The sequence below is a fragment of the Carcharodon carcharias genome, chromosome 30 (assembly GCF_017639515.1).
Source record: "Carcharodon carcharias isolate sCarCar2 chromosome 30, sCarCar2.pri, whole genome shotgun sequence".
In the NCBI taxonomy this organism is placed as follows: domain Eukaryota; kingdom Metazoa; phylum Chordata; class Chondrichthyes; order Lamniformes; family Lamnidae; genus Carcharodon; species Carcharodon carcharias.
Genome location: NC_054496.1, coordinates 16764775 through 16786995, shown reverse-complemented (window position 1 = coordinate 16786995; position 22221 = coordinate 16764775). Strand labels below are relative to the sequence as shown.

General features: G+C 43.1%; 1 protein-coding gene across 1 annotated transcript; it reads left to right on the top strand.

The window, feature by feature from the left end:
- The first annotated feature begins 1824 nt into the window (after nucleotides 1-1824).
- On the top strand, nucleotides 1825-18932 carry ldlra (low density lipoprotein receptor a). Its single transcript, XM_041177191.1, has 18 exons — nucleotides 1825-1960; nucleotides 7300-7422; nucleotides 7769-7891; nucleotides 8029-8409; nucleotides 8793-8915; nucleotides 9698-9820; nucleotides 10281-10400; nucleotides 10499-10624; nucleotides 11195-11366; nucleotides 11662-11889; nucleotides 12486-12604; nucleotides 12926-13065; nucleotides 13877-14018; nucleotides 14593-14745; nucleotides 15202-15372; nucleotides 15496-15570; nucleotides 15998-16158; nucleotides 16803-18932. Exons 1-18 carry the CDS (start codon nucleotides 1894-1896, stop codon nucleotides 16836-16838), a joined length of 2583 nt encoding a protein of 860 aa, XP_041033125.1. The 5' UTR covers nucleotides 1825-1893; the 3' UTR covers nucleotides 16839-18932.
- The last annotated feature ends 3289 nt before the right edge of the window (nucleotides 18933-22221 follow it).

The window sequence follows — 22221 nt, the reverse complement described above, 5'->3', positions numbered from 1 at the left end:
GTGGAAATGTTGGTCTCTATCTTATTTTAAAGAAAAAAATCAGAAATACAGTCTGGTTCTTTCAATCCAAATAGGATTAAAAAATAACTTGCATTTATGCTGTGCCTTTAACACAGGACATCAAGAGATTAAAGATTAACTAGATTTTGTATCCTACAAAAAGGCCCTTCTGACAACTTGGCTCAGTTGGTGGCTCTCTCACATCTAAGAGGTTGTGAAATGAAACCCTGTACCAGGTCTCATATAATCTGGATTGGAACTCTGGTGCATTGTTGGAAGTGCGAGTCTTCAACTGAGACATTATATTGAGGATTAGCTTGCTTATTCCAGTGGTTGATGCAAACATTAAATATCCCAAACAAAAACAGAAATACCTGGAAAAACTCAGCAGGTCTGGCAGCATCGACGGAGGAGGGCACAGCTGACGTTTCAAGTCCTCATGACCCTTCAACAGAACTAAGTAAAAATAGGAAAGGGGTGAAATATAAGCTGGTTTAAGGTGGGGGGGGGGGTTAAATATCCCATGTGGCTATCCGAAGAACAACACAGCATCCTGGCTAATATTCCATTTCCAGCTATTTGCCAGATCTAGTTGAAGTGCTACATTTGCCTGTGGAGAAACAGTCATTCTATTTCAAAGTTATTCAATTTAATATGATTAACTTTGAGATATTTTTGGGATGTGTTGAAGTGCTATATATTCTTTCCAATTGGAGGTGTTAAGGCTATGTTTACTTTCTCTTTTAGTGGGTGAGATTGCCTAGTATTCAGCTCCAGGACTAATCACTCTGACTTTTTTTAAGAAGCTTTGGTCTCAATCCAACAGAAAACAATTAGAAATTCTTCTTGTCACTTTCCCTCCATTTATTTTCTCTCACTCTCCCATTGATCATGGGATCCATTCCAGTCCAATTTAGAATATTATGGTGCATTACAATAGAGATCATTGAATTTAAGAATGAGTCTGATCTGGAATATTGTGAGACTGAAATTGTAATCTCCAAGACGACAATATTGCAAAATCCAGAATCATCGATTTCAAAATGATTTCTACGTGTAAAGAGCCTCTTCTCAAGTGCCTGTTGGATTGTCAGGCTGTTATTTCCACAAGCACCTCAGATATTCTGTGCCATGCCCGAACCCCACACAGCCACAGATTCATTCCACGGAATACGCGGCTTAGAATATTCAGTCCAACAGGTCTATACATTCAATGGCCGGCGTTAAAACTCCAAGTGGACGCAACACACCCCCCCCCACCCACCCCACCCCGTCCCGCCCCCAAACCCAACCAGCCCCTCCATCAGCAAATAACCTGGCGTTTGTACATCAATTGCTGAGTGCATCTCAAGGGGGTAATTATGGGTGGGCATAGGTGCCAGCGACACCCACACCCCCGTGAAGAAATGAATAATCATTTATTTTTTAAAAAGAAAAATCAAAGGGAAAAGGGTACAAGTTGGAAAATAAATGCGTGTTGATAAAATTGACACATAAACAAGTTAGTAGAAGGGGAGTGGACACCATCTCTTTGAAGTAAGTGTCCTTCCTAAGGGCTGGATGTTTATTAGCAGCGCCCTAATGTAAATAAAGGGAATATCTTTGAGGACCCAAGATTTAGCAGCACCAACAGTGTTTGGCTGGTCACCCTCACCCAAGTGCTGGCTTTGGGCGTGAGGGATGGGATGGCATGGGATGGGAAAGCGACGAGTCTCGGATGCTGAGGCGGGAGGGGAGGGGAGGGGGAGCGGCAAGCGGGGCCTGTCCCTTTAAAAGGGGGCGGGGCCCCAGAATCACACCACCGCTGGCTCGCGCCCCCTTGTTGAAATACCCGGATGGGCGGGAGGGCAGCTCCACATTCGCTGAGCGAGAGACCGGCGTGTACGGACGGTCATGGGGAAAGCGCTGGCTCTGTTGCTGCTCTTTGTCGCCTGCTTGCCGGAGGACGTCGCCGCCGCTGGTGAGTGGAGCCCCGGGGAGGGGTGAGTGAGTGAATTGTGTGTTGAGTGAGGGCGGAGGTGAAAAGCCAAAACCAGCGAATGAATGAGGAGCTGTTGAGGTGCGAGAACCGAGGTGTTTGAGGGGGGCCGGGCTCGATCGGGTTTTCTTTTTTATTTGTTAATCTCTCACACTCTTCGGGACTCCGGCCGCCATGCCTGTCTCCCCCCAACCACCCCTCTACTCTCCGGCGTCCGTTTAACCCCCTCCGCGGCTCGAGCGTTGCCGGGACCGGCTGCTGATTGGCTGCTCTCCGAACAGGAGATTCTGAGGTGCCGCCCCCTTGACCAATGGAAGCGGCGCTTTCCCGGGCTGGTGCAGTGGGCTCCGCCCCCCTGGGGCGGGGACAAGGGCGTGCGCGTGGAGCATTCTGGGAGTTGTAGGCGCGCTGTCCAGCCCGGCCGGGGGGGCGGGGAATGAAGCTAGAAATATCCAAGCTGGGTCAGTGGCGAGCAGGCTCTGCCTCTGAAGTCAGATTGTGGGGTGGGGTGGTCAGTCTCCAGTAGACAGAAACTGGTGCCTGGAATCTAGGCTGAGTGACAGGAGTGTCCTTCTTTAGCGCGAGGTGCTAAATTGAACATCTCAGGTGGATGCACAAGGTTCCTCCTTTCGAAGGAGGGAGGGAGTTGCCACTAGAAACAGTGTCTGGTTACTTATTTCCTTGGGATCTTGCCGTGCGCAAGTTGATTCTCAACTTGCAGCAGTCGCTATACTTTAAAAACCAGTTGTTAAGCCCATTGAGGTGTTATAAAAAGGTACTATAGGAATGAAAGTTTTCATTATACTATTTGTATCGTGAAGATACCATCCAGTGTTTAGCTCGTACAGTCTGGGAGTTTCCCATTCAGGCCTCCAGGCTGGTGTGAATTTGACTGCTTGTTACTCGTCTTAACAGTTATTGCTAATTCTGCTGTTTTGTGGCAGAAAATGCAAGCTGCTGAAGTTACTGCTGAGTGGTTTGGGTGGGTTGTTTTGAATGAGGAAGGGATCAATGCTAGGTGCCCTTTTGTTGAATAACCTATTGACTATCGCTGCCTGTTTAAAAATGGTTATTTGGGCAAGGGAGGGTTGGTGTTGCTGAAGTTCTCTCTCTATGCTTTACAGATGGTAGGGATGGGGTGTGGTGGGGGGAGAGAGTAGAAAGCATTTTGTAAATAAAGTCAGAACAAATAAACCTCTACTTGCTATCTAATGGTTCTGTGAGCTGTTACAATATCTGATCTGTAGGGAAGCTCAAATATGGAAATAATAAAACTAAATTTTGTATTGCTTAGTGACTCATCTAAAATTTTTATGAATGAAATGGTGAGTTGCAATGGGTGGACTGGAGTTGAGCACAGCATTTACTCAGGGTGGTAGTCAGTGTTATGAGTTCATCCCTATTTCCCTAAGATTTGCAATTCCTATTGACTCTTTTGAATCTGTAAACCTCTAGGTTGTAGTTGCTCTTTTCTGGGAGTCATTAACTTCCTTAACTACAAGCAATACAATCAAACAATTTGAATTGACCAGCCGCTCCCTTTTTTAAAACATATATAATGGCTTGTGCAAATAAGTGGCTTCTGATTGGCTGACCTAGCATGGTATGATCAGGCTGCCTTCTGTTGACTAAGAAGCTGCTGTTGATCAACACAGGTCCTGACTTCATTCAACCGCCTTTTTTTTGGGGAGGGGATTGATGAGTTGGCAGTGAGGGAAAAAATAAAGCTCACTGTTATGCCCAGTGCAAACAAGTTGTCAGATCCCCTTATACTAGAATGGTAACAAACCCCCTGCGCAATAGCATTTTTAATCTTTTCAGACTACTAAAACATCACATTTAATCTAACTCTTTTCATACTTTTACTGTATTCCCAGGGGACTGCCTTGTCTTGTTCACTGCAGAATTATGCTTAAGTACACATGCTTGGCATCAATTGGGAAAAGTTTGTTACAAAGGCTTCAAAGCTTATGAAGCAGGGAGACGGCTCTCCAGGGTGTATGGAGAATGTCTTTTTGAATTGAGTCCAATACTGCTGTGTTCATTTCAAGATCGATTGTTGTGGGCATGCAGGCAAGACATAAGAGGAGCATTCTGATGCTATTTGGGCAAAGCATCCTGCACTTCATTGGTAGAAACGAGCCACTGGTCTCAGTACCCTGTAGTGGGGGTGCAGTGTCAAATCCTCTTGTGGTGGTTTTCAGAAAACCATTGCCTGTGCGGAAGGGTGGTGTGTACCCCAAGAGGTGTGATGGCCCTATCGAAATAGGCAGTGAGATGGATGTTGCCAAACTTTAATTTGGATGAGATTAGATCGTGCTGGGCGTCTGGGTCTTTGCAGTGTTCAAGTATGAGGTGTATTGATTGTCCCATAAGATGATTAAGCATTAATGTGATTTATTCTGATCCAATAGCCATCATCTTCAGCTGGTTGAATTGTAACTTGGTTCATTTTTCCTTCTTGGCACCAACCCGAGTAAGGCTGGGCATTGCACTGCAAACTGACTGTGGGACTTTGAACATGCTGTTAACAGCTTCGTACCAATGGTCCATTTTGATAACAAATCTGTTTGAAATCCAGCTATCATCTCTGGAGAATTATTGGGACCTGGGGTAACTGAGTTGCGTTGTGTTTGGCCACATCAGTGTCATTTGAGTGCACTGCCTTTGTTTGAAATGCATTCTTTGTAGTTAGTGTGATTCATGTACAATGCACCAAAAGTGCACCATTTCCGGCTCTAACTGAATTCTGAACTGGCTGGCAGTCTCTTGTCAGGCAAATGTCCAAAAGTCAAAACCCACCTGTGCTTGGGTGAAGTGTCGTACCTACCAACACTGAGTTAGGATGTGTCCTAGTCACCGTCATTGGTGATTGTGTAGCTTGTCTACTGGAAATTTCTAATGATGCATATAAATGTGGAGTGTAGCTACCTTGATATTGTTGACTTTAGTGGTTCTCCCTGGCTGACGTTTGCTATGATCTGCAGAACTCACTGTCAATTTAGCTCAACCAGTCCTTGCTTGTACTGCACAAGTGGTTTCACCTTCCCTCGGCTCCCGTTTTCCCTTCATCTGATCTGATTTCATACAGTATTTTTATGGTCTCTAATCACTAACTCTGGTAATGCCTCTCAATCTCCTTTCTTTCCTTCCTGCTTGCTCTGTTTTAAATTTTTGATTTAATCTTTGTCTATATTCCTTCTGCATTCTTTGTTTACTGGAAATAGTTTTTCTCTACTTTATCATTTCATAATTTTTAAATACCTCATCAAATCTTATTCTAACAAAATATTTTCTTGGTTCCCAGCCTCTGATTAGTGGGGTGAGCAGCTAGCCTGTGTAGTCTAAACTCCCAGGTTCCTCTCCAGTTTTCACAGCATCAGGTGTTACCTGGGGGTATCATGCTGTAACTAGCATCTGTGCTCTTGGGCTAGTGGTGCATATTGACCAAAGCCTTTTTTTCTCTCTGATCTTCTCCTGTGCTAGTGGAATTCTACCCACTGAGTCAGCACAGTGGGCGGCAGTGACTCAATGAATGGTATTGGGATAGAATGTGTGGGCAGCAGTGTTCAGTATTGGGGCTGTTATCTTTGCACAAACAATATCAAATCTTTATAAAAGGGGAAACCTTTTACTATGTTGATAACCTGGTACTTTCCTACACTTTTTTTAGTTTTGCATCTGACTCAAGCATAGAAGGGGTGTTGATGGCTGGGCAGGTGAGTTCTGTTTACTTAGAATCTAATTCCAGAGGTCAGTTTAGAATTGCCTGCTAGATATGTCTTGTCGTATAACCAGCAGCATGCTGGCTGGCTCATGCTAGAAAGATGAAATGGGTGTTAAACCTTTGCGTGTGAGTACATATCTTGCCTGGCTGCTGCTGTGTAAGGACTTTTGAAGTGCTGACTAGTACCACTGCCTCTTTCCCCTTTTGAAAACCTTAAAGTATGTGTTTCTAAGATTCACTGCTGTGCTGACAGAGATTAAACAGATTATCAGTCTTAGCTCAGTTGGTGTCACTGTCCTCTCTGAATAAAAACGTTGTGGGTTTGTGCTGATCCAGATATACAATCAAGAAGTTTCCCTCATGAGTACTATAACTTATTAAAACCAATAAAGTTAATGATCTGTCATAAAGCTAGACATTAGATTGGGAGCAGAATGACTGGCTATGTAATTTAGCCATTAACTTGTATAGCACACCAATTAGTTTTATCCCTAAGTTATGCCCTTCTTCCACTCTTTCAACTTGGTACATGGCTTCTGAAGAAAGGAATTTTGTTTTCAAAAGATGCTGTGGTTCTACCCTATTGCCCCGGGGTTGTACCCTCCTTATGAGCTTGCTGCAGAAGTGCCATTGCCTTATTACAATATTCACAATCTGAACGTCCTGTTTTAATTTCTGTACTCACTTCCTGGTGTGAATGGGGGGTGGGGCCATGATGTGGTTCGTCATTTTTGAAATGAGCAGTGATCAGCAAGCCAATCGTTTCTTGAGAGCCTGTCAGCCCACTTTGAACAGCGAATGGGTGATGCGTGCACCATTACACTCTGGGTGACTCAGTGAGTGTAAAAGTTTCTACTACAGATATCAAAGGGATTGGGGGAAGCTTGGCTGGAATTTCCGCTTGAGCAAAATTAACTTTCCTTGGGGGAGGGGTGGGGCCAAGTCTGGGAATCCTTTACACAAAAGCCTGATTTCTCTCTCTCTCTCTCTCTCACCTCAAGCCTTGAGGTTAGCTTAAATTTCACTTCTTCTATAATTTTTCTTGTGGAAAGTTTGGCTTTTCCACCTGGAAAAAGCAGTGTCTTGGGTGGTGGGGGAAGGTCTGGAGAATGTCCTGTTTAAACTGAGCAGAGGGATACGTTCAAACTGGTTTTAAAAATCTTCACACTGTCTCTGCATAGAGACAAAAACATTGACTTTGTGCAACAAACAGATGCTGAAGTGGTGAGACTTTCTGAATAGGCTGAATGGACTTGTCTTAATAATAGGTTGGGCATTCTTGACATGTTCTGAGGGGAGTAAAGGTCAAAATAGCTAATGAGTGAGGCACACCCCAGCCTGGAAACCAGGTAGAAAAACCTGCTACAGGGATGATTGCTGGTTGACTTGTGCCTCAGTGCAACTGCATAGAACATGTGATTTTTGTCCATGGTGAGCCAGATCCAGTTGGCCAGCTCTCCCAAGATGAATTGACTCCAACATTTAATTTCTTGTGTTCAATTTTGGGCTTTCTTTCCATTTTTTTTCCCCCCTCCCCCCTCTCCCTCCAACCAACACATCGCATTAGGGTGACCTGTTTCCTTTTATCTTGCAGCAACTGGACTTTGCGATCAGAACCATTTCCGATGTGGTGACGGGAAATGTATTCGAGTCCACTGGCTGTGTGACGGGCAATCGGAGTGTGCAGACGGCTCTGACGAGTCGCTGGAGACATGCAGTAAGTGGAACTTCATTAGTGCTATGGAAGCATAAAGTGGAGCAGGGAATGTTCACAATATCACATTATGATGGAAGGGTGGTGGGAGGTATTCATCATATCCTCATGTAGGAGGAAGGTGAGTGGAATAGTTAGTCTGATGAAGGATGGTCAGCTTTTGGTGGGGCAGATTTCACAGTTTGCATAATTAGTAACCAGTAAACGCAGAGTGTGACTAACCTGTGAGGATAAAGTAGAACTTTGTACTGCAACTAGGACTTTCTCCCCATCTGAAAAAGATTGATATTCTGTGGCTGTTCTTGAGGTTTTTTGTGCATCTTCAGATTCTGAATCTTTAATCTTCCAGAGAATAAGACCTGCAGCTCCCTTGAGTTCAGTTGTGGTGGCCGTGTTAACAAGTGTATCCCAGCATCCTGGCGCTGCGACTCCCAAAAAGATTGTGAAAATGGCTCCGATGAGGAGAACTGCCGTAAGTAATCCTCTGATTCTCCTTCCATGCTCACTCAAATTTGCAGGAGGCATTTCCAATTGCTTACTGGAATAGAAACAGCCTGTGACTGATCAATCTCTCTCTCTCTCTCTCTCTCTCTCTCTCTCGTCCAATAGCCACTCATATCTGCAAAGACCACGAGTTCCAGTGCCATGATGGGAACTGCATCTCTCTGAAGTTTGTCTGTGACGAGGACCAGGACTGCACCGATGGTAGTGACGAGGCGGCATGTCCAGAGCGGACCTGTGGGCCTCACATGTTCCAGTGCACTAAGAGCAAGGTTTGCATTCCAAAACTCTGGGCCTGCGATGATGATCCGGATTGCCCTGATGAGTCTGATGAGCTACCACAGAATTGTGGCCGATCCCCTACATTTGAACCGCCCAATCCCTGCTCTGCCCTGGAGTTCCACTGTGGCAGCGGAGAGTGCATCCACATGAAATGGCGCTGTGACGCTAACGTAGACTGCAGGGATCAATCCGATGAGAGAGGCTGTGGTAAGTGTTTGTAAATGTCACTCCCTTGGCATAGCCAACTTTCAGCCACCACCCTTTAGGTACAGCTTTTGCTTCTGCTCTGACACTTGGATGAACAGAAAGCAAATTAACTCAGATTACTGGGTTTCCTACATGAGTCTTTACATTCAAACTGATGATACATCTTATGCAGCTCTGCTGGTGATTGGGGTTAAACTGCTGCTGAGTTTCCTGCTGCAGCTGAGGGGAATATGGAGAGAGGAAAGAAGCCAGTATCTGGCAGGGACAGTATTCAGAATGACTTCCCCTCATACCATACATAACATCTTTAGCACTATTAAACAGGAGTTTTGTTTTCAAGTATGCACAAGATAGTCACTAAGACTTTTAAATCTTTTTTTTAGCTGTAACAACTTGCCGGCCAGACGAATTTCAGTGCAATGATGGGACTTGTGTTCATGGAAGCCTCCAGTGTAATAAGGAATTTGACTGTCATGACCGGAGTGATGAAGCTGGCTGTGTAAATGGTGGGTTTATTTCATTAAATCAGAATTGCCTACTCTATCCTTGACTGAAGTACTGCCAATGGAACTATTGTAAAATATAGGCACAGCTGAAGTTTAAATGACTAATTTTCTTTCCCCCTTCTCCATGTTGACCACTGGTCCCACATTAATTACCTTGAATATGTTGCTAATCTGTCTGGGCATCCACACCTTGTCCTACAACTAGAATCCTTTCCATTTAAGCTGGTGCCTCAAGACTAACGAATGCCAGTCAGTATCATAGTTTTTATAATTGTTAAAGTTAAGGAGTGGAAAACGAGCCCAAAACCTGTAGAACATGTATATTTTTATTGTTGCCTTTCTCTTCTGCCCCTCCCCCCCTTTTCCTCATCTCCTCAAAACAGGCTCACCTTCTACAGTAGCTGTCCATGATACTATACCAGGCTGCCCATTACTGAGAGTGAACAGACATTGTCTACACTTGGCATCTGAATTAATACACTTTCAATAGCGGTGACTAGTAAGCCAGCAGACATGAAAACCTAGCCTTTTCACTTTCTCAGCGACTTTGGTGTCAGGACCAAGATGCCCAAACCACTGCTTCCTGTTCATGTTGGTTAACATGGCATAGATTAGAGAAGGAACCCACAAAATATCAAGACATGCTGCCCTCTCTGGCCTGAGCCAAGTTAATTTGCCACTTCACTGGATCACTTCTGTTGATTTACTACTTGTGGCTTTCATCTGCTGACAAATAGTAGGGAACATGATTGTTAACAAGCTGCCTCATCTCTGCTCAACAGTGACCAAGTGTGAAGGCCCCCACAAGTTCAAATGCAATAGTGGCGAGTGTATTATGCTGGACAAAGTTTGTGACAAACAGCGGGACTGCAGAGACTGGTCAGATGAGCCTTTGAAGGAATGTGGTACGTCAAGAACTAATATGTCTCATGTGTTTTAAGGTATTGGGCAAACTTTAGAATTGAGAAATGGAGTTTAGTTCCTCTAAATTACCCAGTGCTTAGGCAGCAGCACAAGTACAAGTTGTGGTTCACCCAAATACATGTCAAAAAAGGCTGTGGTTTTGAGGGTTTTGGATTGGAACAGACGGAGTGGGGTCACGGGCAGATTATGTATCTGCTAATGAACAGGGCTGGCAAAGCTTTGAAAGTGAGGTGAAGAGAATTTCAAAGTTGAGGGTTGAAATTTTGCCAGTGAGTGGAAAGGAGATAACAAAGCATGAGCTGGCATGTAACTCTGGAGACTGTTGAGGATGGGGTGAGGAATCCATTGCTTTATCAAGATGTCTGACCTGATCAGATGAAAGTTAGTGAGTTGCGTCTGATCTAATGACTTTGATTCCACTGAACGCCCTGTTTTGCCTAGGTGAGAACGAATGCCTGAATGAAAATGGCGGCTGCTCACACATCTGTAGAGACCTAAAGATCGGCTATGAGTGTCTCTGTCGACCTGGCTTCAGACTAGTTGATAATGTGAAGTGTGAAGGTAAGAATGAGCTTTCCTTTTCTATCCAGCATCTGTTCTGTTAGTGGCTATTGCTGTACCAAGAGCTTTTTGGAAATGGCATGGGTTGTGACTTTCAGATATTGATGAGTGCGAGAACCCAGACACGTGCAGCCAGAATTGCATCAATCTGGAAGGTGGATTCAAGTGCGAGTGTCTTGAGGGCTATCACATGGACCCGGTGACCAGGCAATGCAAAGCAATTGGTAAGAACCACCTCTGGGGAATCTCCATGGCCTTGTTTGAGTTCTAGCAGCTGTAACAATCTGCATTCTTAATAGGTTAAACTCTTTCTTCTCTGGATGTCTTAAAGAGAAATCATAGCACTTTCACTAGTGCATCAGTTTGCCACCAACCATTGCTGGTTATTGTCCACGCCGTTTAAGAGACATCTAAGGGTGCCTCTTCTGTTTTGCCCCTTCCTGATAATTTTGTAACCAAATGCTAAAACATCAGTGTCTTTTCCCTGCTGGTAACCAAGGTCAGAAACTTGGCAGAGTTAATCCATGGTTTCCTACTGTTGTATATAGATTTAGAAAGTTAACCTTCTGCTTCAGCAGAAGGCACCGCTGTTGCCAGCATACATGTGTACAGTGCGTAACCTTCATCAAGGTCGGTTCTGTTACCAGCCTACATGTATAGTGTGTAACTTTTGAGGTCAGCATCCTGCAAGTGCATGCCCTGGAGCTGCATTTTTTTTCCTAAACAATGGGCTCAGTTTATATGAAATGGTTACAAATAGGTTGAGTCTTACTCTAGTCATTTTGTTGCCTTAGGTACAGTTGCCTACTTATTCTTCACCAACCGGCACGAAGTCAGAAAGCTGACCCTTGATCGGAGTGAGTACACACAGCTGATTCCCAGGCTGAAGAATGTGGTGGCACTGGACATGGAGGTGGCTGCAAACAAGATCTATTGGGCTGACCAGTTTCAGAAAAAAATATTCAGGTGAGATGCTTTCAGTAGCTTGGAGGGGATTGGTGACAGACATGGCCAGTAATTCCAATATTCCTGACCTAAATTGAGCATAAAGCAATCTGAAGACAATTCTATTCCCCTGAAGGGCTTTGCACAAATGGAAGAAACCCTTTAACCTGTAGACTTGTTAAAAGGTGCTGGAGTGAATCCATCTCCTTTTATAAACTCAAAGCACCATCTCCCAAGATTTCAAATTAAACTGGACCTTTTTTTAATAAGCCTTTTTTTTTTCTTGGTTTGATTTTGTTCATTTTTTTTCTTTCAGTGCCCACATGGACAAAGCTGAGAATTCTTCCCATCATTCTACAGTGATTGAGACTGAAATCAAGGCACCAGATGGCTTAGCTGTAGACTGGATTCACCAGAACATCTACTGGACAGATTTTCTAACCAGCACCATCTCTGTAGCTAACACAGCTGGAACTAAGAGAAAGGTCCTGGTTAAAGAACAGCTTTCAAAGCCCAGGGCCATTGCAGTGGATCCAGTTCACGGGTATGAATAACTTCAATAAAGCTAGGGGAGGTGGCAGTGAGAATAGGCCTCTAACAGAGGGTGGAGGTCTTATGGTCTCACCAAGACCAATGTTGTTGCAGTGACGAGCTGTGGATTTTTGAGGATAATTTTAGTTAATCCTCTACTGCTGTCTTGTTGTCAAAGTGACTTGAAAATGGGACATTTGATTATCCCAAAATAACCAGGATAAATACAGCAACTCTACCTGGGCTGTAGGGTAGGTGGGAACAGGAAGGGATTTAACTGAAAACAAAAACAGAATTACCTGGAAAAACTCAGCAGGTCTGGCAGCATTGGCGGAGAAGAAAAGAGTTGACGTTTCGAGTCCTCATGGTCATGAGGACTCGAAATGTCAACTCTTTTCTTCTCCGCCGATGCTGCCAGACCTGCTGAGTTTTTCCAGGTAATTCTGTTTTTGTTTTGAATTTCCAGCATCCGCAGTTTTTTGTTTTTATCTTTTTATAGGGATTTAACTGACTTGCTTTTACTTTTGTCATTGGATTATTGTTTCTATACTAACATGAGTATCCTTTCAGGTGGTAGGAGGTTTTAATTACTGATTCTTTTCCCACCAGCTTCCTGTATTGGAGCGATTGGGGGACCCCTGCCAAGATTGAGAAAGGAGGCTTGAATGGAGTGGACCGCATTCCACTGGTCACTACACAGATTGAATGGCCAAATGGAATCACTCTAGGTGAGTGTGCCTCTTATGACACATTAGACATTTTCATTCCCTCCAATGGAATATCAACCAGTGACAGTTTAAAAGTTGAGTGGGTTGCTGCTGGTGGAGGAGCAGTCTAGCATAGATCTTCCAAGTGTGTCCCAAATGTAACTATCTGGGTTTGCCAATGTTCCCAAATCATGCTAGTTCTGGACTCTAGGCTTGTGTGAGGTACTTGCTGTATATCTGATTCTTAAAACAAATGATTGGAGCTGCACAGCAATATTCCTTGCTTGGTCTCTGCTTGAACCATGTTGGGACTGTGTGTGATTTGTGCTCTGCTTGTTTCAGACTTGGTGAATCAGCGGCTTTATTGGGTGGACTCCAAGTTGCACACTTTGTCCAGTATCGGTGTTGGGGGAGACAACAGGAAGACCTTGATCATTTCTCCAGACAAGCTGACTCATCCCTTCTCTGTAGCTTTGTTTGAGGTGAGTGGCTCTTGTGTAAGACTCTGAGTGGACATTAGGATTTAAAGTTTGTTTCAGTTCTGATGGATCAGTATTATGGTCAAGATTCGTGTTGGAGGGTGGGGTGATACTTGAGGTAGAAAGGATTATGGTAGTTGTAGTGGTTGTTACTGAACAGGTCATTCAGAGTCTGTATTAATAATCCAGCGAATGATGTAAAAATCCCAATTTTCAAGTTTGAGAATTTGAATTCCATTTCAAATTTTGATATTAGTAAAAGTGACAAATTATAAAAACACAATTGTTTCACTATTACCTTTTGGGAAAGAAAGTTGCAATCTTTGTACAAGTGTGGTATATGACTCGCCCCATGGTTGATTCTGAAGTTCCTTAACAAGCTATTCCATTATAAACTGCTACCAGCAAATAAGAAGCCTTGCTACCTTAAGCAACAAATTGACTGTAATGCTACATCCTACATCCTATATGTGTACTACCAAGAGATTTTTGATTTGGCCTGCTTTTAATTATGATCTGCAATTGGTTATAAACTAAACATGCCCTTGTTGCAAGGGACCAAAGTCTCTCTTGGATATACTGCTATAAATTGAGCCATAGACCCCGGAGTCTTTGTCTGATTAGATGAAGTCTCTGATTCCACTATAAATGTAAAAATGGCACTATTGAGGAAAAATGGCTCTGCCTCCTGTTCAGATGGATTTACAATCTCAGGGTTGTCACCTCTTTTGACACTTGATATATTTAATTAAAGCAGAATTCATCAAGATGCATTTTGCTGATGGCTTTTTTCAACCCTCCTACCTATTATTAGGACAAGATCTTTTGGACTGATACAGATCATGAGGCCATTTTCAGTGCCAACAGACTCACAGGGGGTGATATCCTAACAGTCATTGAGAACCTGGATGTTCCTCAGGACATTGTCCTCTACCACCACCTCCGACAACCCAAAGGTCAGTATGAGTTAAAGGACTTTCCATTTTCAATCAGAGCCCAATAACTTGATGCAGGTCTAGTTGCTCCCACTGTAGAACTGTAGTTGGCCCTCCAGCACACTGAACCTGAAAATGAAAGAACCTTCAGTGGTTTCAGCGCCATTACAGCTGAAAGTTCAGTCCTCTTTTTTTAAAAACGTTCAATGTCCCAGTTTGCCCCTTCAACTTCCCTTGAGCAGCAAATTGATAAAGTACGAGAAGCAAAAGATTGAGACAATCTTGTAATCTACTGCCACTCCTAAGCATGATCTGCTGTAGATAATCTGTTTGTGATTTTCTATTTGTTAATTGCCCTGTTTTAATTACTCTACTGTTGGCAGCTGTGCTTTCAGCTGCCCAGACCCTAAGCACTGCAATTTCCCTCCATCCCTCAACCTACTTCTTTTTGGCCACCTGATTCAGTAACTTTGGTAAATATCCTTCTGAAGTATCTTGAACACTTTGATGTCACATCATTAAAGTGATTGTTGCATTACACCTATTGTAGAGTTTTAGAGAATTCATGTAACCAGTGTGGTGTTAATTTTTCTAGGTGTTAACTGGTGTGAGCAGAATGGGCAAGTAAATGGTGGTTGTGAGCATCTGTGCCTTCCAGCACCACAGATCAGTGTCCATTCTCCAAAGTACACCTGCGTTTGCCCTGATGGAATGCAACTGGGGCCGGACATGAGAAGCTGCATCACAGGTTAGTGTCTCTGCTCTGTAACAAGTCTACTTTATTTTTTTGTTGTTATAACTTGTTTGATCAATGGGGCACAAATTTGCATTTATATATTACATTTTTCATTCTTCGGTGGTAGCGATGAGCCCCAAAGCACCTCAGAAGATTGGGAGACAAATGGACACCGAGCTATAAACAATACTGTGGTTGGGGGTGGATGGTTTCTGAAATTAGCCAAAGTCAGTTGTAAGGGGCTCTTAGAAGGAGAAGGAAGAATAGGGGACTGGGGAGGAAACCTGTTGGATGCTTTTGTAGATGAAAGGGATAATGAGGTGATGGAGTATTGAGAAGTTTTGGAAGGTAACAGTATTTCCTGAGAAGAAACTTGTCATACTGTGCTTCCCTTGGGTTACTCCAGGGGGATTTTGATTTGGGCTCAATTGTCACTATACTCACTGCTCAACATCTAATCATCTTTAGGTACTATCATGTCTACCACCAAGTCGAGCACTGTCAAAACCTTAACCAGTCCTCCGCATGCTGAGACCCTCACAACCAGGAAAATAACCCAAACCTCTAACATTCCATCAGACCATGCTGAACCCACAGTACTCCCTACCCTCCATGAGATGCTCACAGTTTCACATCAAGGTAAGTTCTTCAGCTGCCTTTCTCATCACTTTTTTTTGTTTAAAAGCTTACTTTGAACTGTTAATTAGTCTTCCAGTGGAGTGTGTTTTCAGGCTGCTTATTGTTCTGTTTCCTTTGCTGCAGCACATGTGCTCACAGCTGAGGCTGCTACAGAAGGCCACAGAGGGACTAACGCCTTGTGGATCGTTTTACCTCTGGGTAAGTTCAGTTAATTTTGTAACAAGGTGAACACATAAGCAATTTGCAGCTCTGGCCTGTTGTGTAAATCCTGGTGCTATGTTTTAGAGCAGACCCTGCTCTCAAGTGCCAGCGAGCTGTTACCAAGCACTTGATGTTGAAAGCAGGGGGGATACTACCTATATTCACCTTTTTGGTTGGTTCCATCCTACCTAGATGGGTACGGTTTGTCCTAGGTGCAGTGAAGGGCAGAAAAAAATGGTCACCCCACCCATTGCAGGGTCAATGGAGAGAGCAAAAACTAGATTTCTCTGCAACTGGGAATATATATCATGAGTTGTCAGTCCATCATGCCTTAACAATATTAATGCCCTACTCTGTTCAGTATCTACCTGTACTGTGCACTGAAATTTCTGGAAGGTGACAATTAAACTCTTCCTATTCCCAGCCATCTTATCATTACTTGGGACTGCTACTTTTTTCATTTGGAAAAACTGGAGATTGAAGAACACTAACAGCATAAACTTCGATAACCCTGTCTACCAGAAGACCACAGAAGATGATGAGGTCCACATCACCCGGAACCAAGTTGGCTACACATATCCCACGGTGAGCCACCACTGTTTGGATTTTTAAGTCTTTGTTGTAGCTTCAAAGAATCAGTCCTCTAGCAAACCCTGAGCTGAGCCTGAACATGCATCATTGGGGAAATGCACATTATTTTTCTCTTTTCACCACCCCTGCCCCAACACTCACCAATCAAGGAACCTTTGATGTAAAATCCCTCCCCTCCCTGTTTGGGCACAATGGCAACCTGGCTTTTTGATCAACCTGCTGCTCCAGTAGGAAATTAGAAATTTTGGCAGGATGTAATTTGTCACAAGGTTGTGTAAGTTTTTTTTGACCATTGAAACTCATACCTGCCTGTATACCAACCATATTTTGTTCCTCTTGACATGATCCAGCAGAGCAAACATTTTGGGATCTCTTAGCATCTTATCCAAAATGCATTGCCTAGCATTGGCTCAGATTGTGCTGCAGTCGTGCCATATGCTTTAGCATCAAAGATGGGTTTGTATTAAATAACCATGGCAACCCAGACTTTACAGTTGCTTTTATTCCATGTGCCACTTTAGATGGAGATTGAGACTTGAGGTTTAGCTGTGTCTTCCCAAACACCTGTTATACACAAACTTTGTAATTTTTTTTCTCTTTTGGTTTCTACGCACTAACTGAAGCCCCTTCTCTTGCAGAGAGCTGTCGTGAGCTTGGAAGACTATGGCGCTTGATAAGAGGAGCCTGACACAAAGTGCCTCAGTGATTGCTGCCTGTGGAGATAGACTTTATTTCTGTTGTTCCATCCGAGCTACCCAAGTTCTTTTTCTTACACTTCTGTTGCTGACCCTTCAGCAAAGCCACTCCACGTAACAGAATGCTTGTTAGGTTATTTAAATTTTCATTTGCACTGTGTGCTGTTACTGTGGATGTTTTTTTTATTGTGAAGGGTTTTTCTAAAAACCCAACTTCCCAGGTATGACTTGAACTCCTGGTTTTCATAAAGTGCAAGAAACTGCTTTTGGGACAACTTTTTCATCAAGATTCCTCACTGAAGGCTCTGATCTCTGAAATGAAGTCAGAAGTGGACACTATTTGAAGTTACTAATGACTGACTGACTGAAGATGAAGTGTGGCCTGAGGCTCACTTTGCCTAGGTTGTATGTTTTGTAAATTGCATGTTGTTTCTCCCTGTGTACAGTTGTCTAAGCAAGAATGAGGTGAGTCAGTTGGCATTCGTGTCTCCTGCTACCCCTTCTTCTCTAAGCCAAGACTAATAAATAGCTAGCTGCACTTGGGCTACTCTAAGCAAAAACCTGTAATATATTAAACATCTTGGCTTTGAGGTCAAACTTTTTTTATATTCAAAGCCCAGTGTGTTTCCTTACAATTCAATGCTAGCTGCAATTCTGCATCAGATCAGAATACACTGGATTTTACTGAAGGCTGCATCTGCAACGTGTATGTACTTGGCATCTTCCCACATCATAATACTTGTGGGGGACACTCTTGCTCTCTGGGTCCTCCTCACTACTGAGCCTGCCCATAAGATTGGTGCCAGACTATAGGCTTGAGCCCAGCTTGCCCTGGTTTTTGATTTGTGAATAAATGTATATTGTACAGATTTTGCAGAAGGAATTTAATAATTGCAGAGTTGATGTATGTTAATTTATTATCCTGTTTTTCTAGAGCCTTGTGTGACCAGTTACTGTAAAAGCCCTAGACTCTTCATGCATCCTGAGTAGTACAGTGTGTATATTATGTCAAGTTCTACTTGAACTGTGGACAGCTGGGAAAATCAACCCTGCACAGCACTACTGGGTTTAAATCAGTATGTCCAGTCCTGTGTGCACAATGCAACCTTTTCTGTCCTGTTTTTTTTTTAAATGTAAATGTTTACAGGGCTGCTTTCTGACTAGCATGTTTGCTAAATGGTTTTGTCTTTCTACTTGTTAAATTTACACGCAGAACATATATTTATTTATAAAAAAACAAATTTAAAAAAAAAAAAAGTGCAACAGTGGTACCTAATTAGACTGGATGTCTGCCTGGAGGTAACTCCATGGCTCCAGGCACCGTCTCCACTGGCCAAATGAAGGCAAGGAACCTGCAATCACTGACACTGACTGTAGCTGCAATCAGATACTGTTTTGAATGAGGCTAGTGTGGGGTTCTGTGTAAATGTCAGTGTTGTAACTCCCTCCATGCACCTTCAACCTGATGCTGCTGCTCTGTACAAATGTGACCCTTCTGGATTTCCAATACAAAAATCTGGAAAGGGATTGGAAGATGGTTGGGAATTGTAAAATCATAAATGAGGATAACAACCTTCCTCTACTTGGTCAGTTTACCACAGCACAGTCAGTAAAGGAAGGTGTATTCCCCTTCCAAGTTGTCAAGTGGTTCAGTGACTCTTAATATTGGTTAACCTTTTTTAATTTTGTTCTGTTCTGTGCAAATGCCTTGCTACCTCTGCTGCCATATTACTAGTGTCACATGTGAATTTGGCATGTTTTCCAAATCTTTTACCATCAAGTTTTTAAATGAGTTTGCAGGTTTTTATTAATGCTGAGCTGATTATTGTCACTATTTTACTGCACTCCATTCCTTTAGTTCAAGTTCCCCTTGTTTCCCTCCTCCCAATCTATTATATGAAAGAATCTGACTAGCTGTGCATTTAATTGAGTTTGTGTTAACTACTTCTCCTACTACTCCATGTTCATGGCTCCAAATGTGGAGCAGTGAGTGATCCAGCCTAAGTCACGCAATTTGTATTTCTTGTAATTGTTTTGCCAACAGTCAACAAAGTAAACTGATTTCAAAATGTGCCATGGTTTCTGTAGTTATAATTCACTTTGAAAAATATTTGTAACTACTTGACTGCTCTTGGTTGGAGACATGTTTGCATATTTTATAAACATACTCCAGCATCATTCACTCCCTATGGAGCTATATCCACTGTCATGGGGGTTGGGGGTGGAAATGGTGGATGGGGTGGTTACCATTGACCAGAAACTGAACAGGATCAGCCATATAAAAGCCCAGAGGCTGGAAATTTTGAGACTCAACACTTGACTACCCAAAGCCTGCCCACCGTTTTAAGGGGCAAGCCTGGTATATGATGGAGAGTGTTGCATTTGCCTAGTGCAGCTTCAACAATACAGGAAGCTCTGTACCATACAGCCCAAAATGCTCCACTTGATCAATGCCTAATCCAACATGAACATTCACTCACTCTCTCCCATGGGCCACGGTATGCATCATTTAAAAGATACACTGCAGCAACTCAACAAGGCACCCTCAAATTACCTTCCAAGCCCATGATTTTTGCCACCTAGAAAGGGCATCAGATGCATAGGAATCTCAAAGTCGCACATAATCCGTCTTGAAACTATATCACAATTCTTTGGTCGCTGGGTTAAAATCCTGGAAGTGCCACACTAAGTGATACCACATGGTCAATAAATAATGGTCCTGTCAATGACACATCCCATGAATGAATAGCACTGCCACAGAAACTCATTCACCTTGCTTGATTTTTTTTTTTTAAACTGATTATGTTCTTGCCAGCCTACCTCACTGGTTATGGGGTTTGTTCTCTTAGAGGTCGCAGCATGCAATATTAGGTTTAGGTGCCACTGTGTAACGTGTTTTGGGGGATGGGCAGGGGGAAAAGTACCACATGATTCCTCAGTCAGTTGGCACTGAAACCCCACTCCAGAGATTTGAGCAAATAATCTTGGCTGACATTCCACTGTCCTATTGAGGGATGCTGTACTCCTGGAGGTGCTATCTCTGTAAGCATGTTCTCATGTGAGCATAAAAGATCCCATGACACTGGCCAAGATTTATCTGGTTTTAAGGGATAATGCCTCACATCCATAACGCTACCCAAATAAAGTATTAAGTACCCAGCATCTGTAAAATTGCTCAATTTAAGTATTTTGAGAACTAACAAGGCTTTGTTGATCCCAACTAGGAGGGCCTGGGTAAATATTTCTTACAGGGAAGAAATAGGGGAGTGGGACTAATTGTCAAGTTCTTGCAAAGAGCCAGCACAGGCACAATGGGCCAAATAACCACCCGTGCTGTAATATTGGGTAAAGCAAAGCCACTTCACTAAATAAACCTGACACACACCCAATAACACAGCACAGAATTTCAGCTGATGTTTTTAATAGGCTCTTGATAGCAATTTGACTGCTATCCAATTTAACAAAACAACAGATTGTAAAGTGAGAGATTTTGTTCTCGAGCTTTCATTGTGCCTGACAAGTTTGCACTTGCCCTGTTAATGAGCCAGGTTACAGGCAAGAACAGTTGCTTCGTGTATGCTATCTGTAGGCGCAAGAGGATTAGGTTCCTCTCTCCATCACCGTGTGTTACTTGCATTGATATTCTGAGCCACTGCATCATCTCGGAGTGTAATCACTGAAATACAATGCCCCAAGGGAAGAGGTGAGGGAACGTTTTGAAATAATTCTTCTACATTGTGAGCTGCAGCATAGAATCATGTGAAGCAGGTTGGTGGTAAGAAAGCTGCTCATTTATCTTTGCACTGCTGCCACTGACTCCATTTTGAAGGTATTTCCCAGGCAGCCTTTTTGTGTTTTCCTCTCTCAGAGAGAGCATGAGGAGCAGGGCATTTTTAAGAATGCAAAGACTGGATAAAAGCACAAGGTGCAAAATACACGGGTTTAAAGGGAGTGACGACTCAGTAAAGCATATTACTAAACACGCAGGCACATATTAGCTGCAGCTCAGTGGTAGAACTCTTACTTCCTAAGGCGGCAAATTGAAGGATCAAGTCCCACATGAACATTTTAGTGCCATACTGTTTGGTCAGAGGTGCTACCTACCAGATGTTAAACCAAGGTCCTGTAGTGCTCTCAGGAGATCTAAAGGATCCCATAGTACTATTTCAGAGACGAGCAGGGAAGTTCTATGGGCTCCTGGCCAATATTTATCCTTCAATCAACATCATTAAATACAGGTTATTCATTTGAGAAACTAGGGTTGCTCTCCTTGGAGCAAAGGAGATTTAGGGGAGATTTGGTAAGAGGTGTACGACATTCTGACATTTAGATCAGGTGGATAAAAAAACATTCTTCCCATTAGCTGATGGTACAAAGATTAGGGGACATAAGATTTAAGATTTTGGCCAAAGATATGGGAAGAACGGGAGGGACAATTTTCTGTTTAACACAAAATTGTTGATGACCTGGTTCTCTCCGACAAAGTATTTCTTCAATGGTGAGAGGCTGGGAAGTGTTAAACTTCAAAAGGATTTGGGTGTCTTTGTTCATGAGTCACTGACAGCTAACATGCAGGTACAGCAAGCAATTAAAAAGGCAAATGGTATGTTGGCCATTGTTATAAGAGGATTTGAGTATATTATATAGAGCTTTGATGAGATAACACCTGCAGGTATTGTGTACAGTTTTGGTCTCCTTACCCAAGGAAAGATATACTTGCCACAGAGGGAGTGTAGCAAAGGTTCACCAAACTAATGGAGGGATTGGTTTATGAGGAAAGTTTAAATTGACTGGGCTCTAAACTCTGGAGTTTAAAAGAACAAGAGGTGATTCAAAACTACAAAATACTTACAGGGCTTAACAGGGTAGATGCCTGAAGGATGTTTCCCTTGGCTGGGGTTGGGGGAGGAGGGTCTAGAAGCAGAGAACACAGTCTCAGAATAAGGGGCAGGCCATTTAGGACTGAAATGAAGAATTTCTTCACCCAGAAAGTGGTGAATCTTCGGAATTCTCTGCCCCAGAGGCTGTCATTATGTTCAAGACTTGAGATCGAAAGATTTCTACATATTAAAAACATCAAGGGATAAGGGGATCGTACCTGAAAATGGTGTTGACGTAGATCATCAGCCAGGACCTCGTTAAGTGGTGGAGCAGGCTCGAAAGGCTGAATGGCCTCCTCCTGCTCCTATTTCTATGTTCTCAAGTTATCACATTGCTGTTTGTGAAAGTTTGCTGTGTGCCAATTAGCTGCTGTGTTTCCTCCATTACCACAGTCACTACACTTCAAAAGCACTTCATTGACTGCAAAGTGCTTTAGGAAGTCCTGAAGATGCAATATAAATGCACATAAATTCTTTTATTA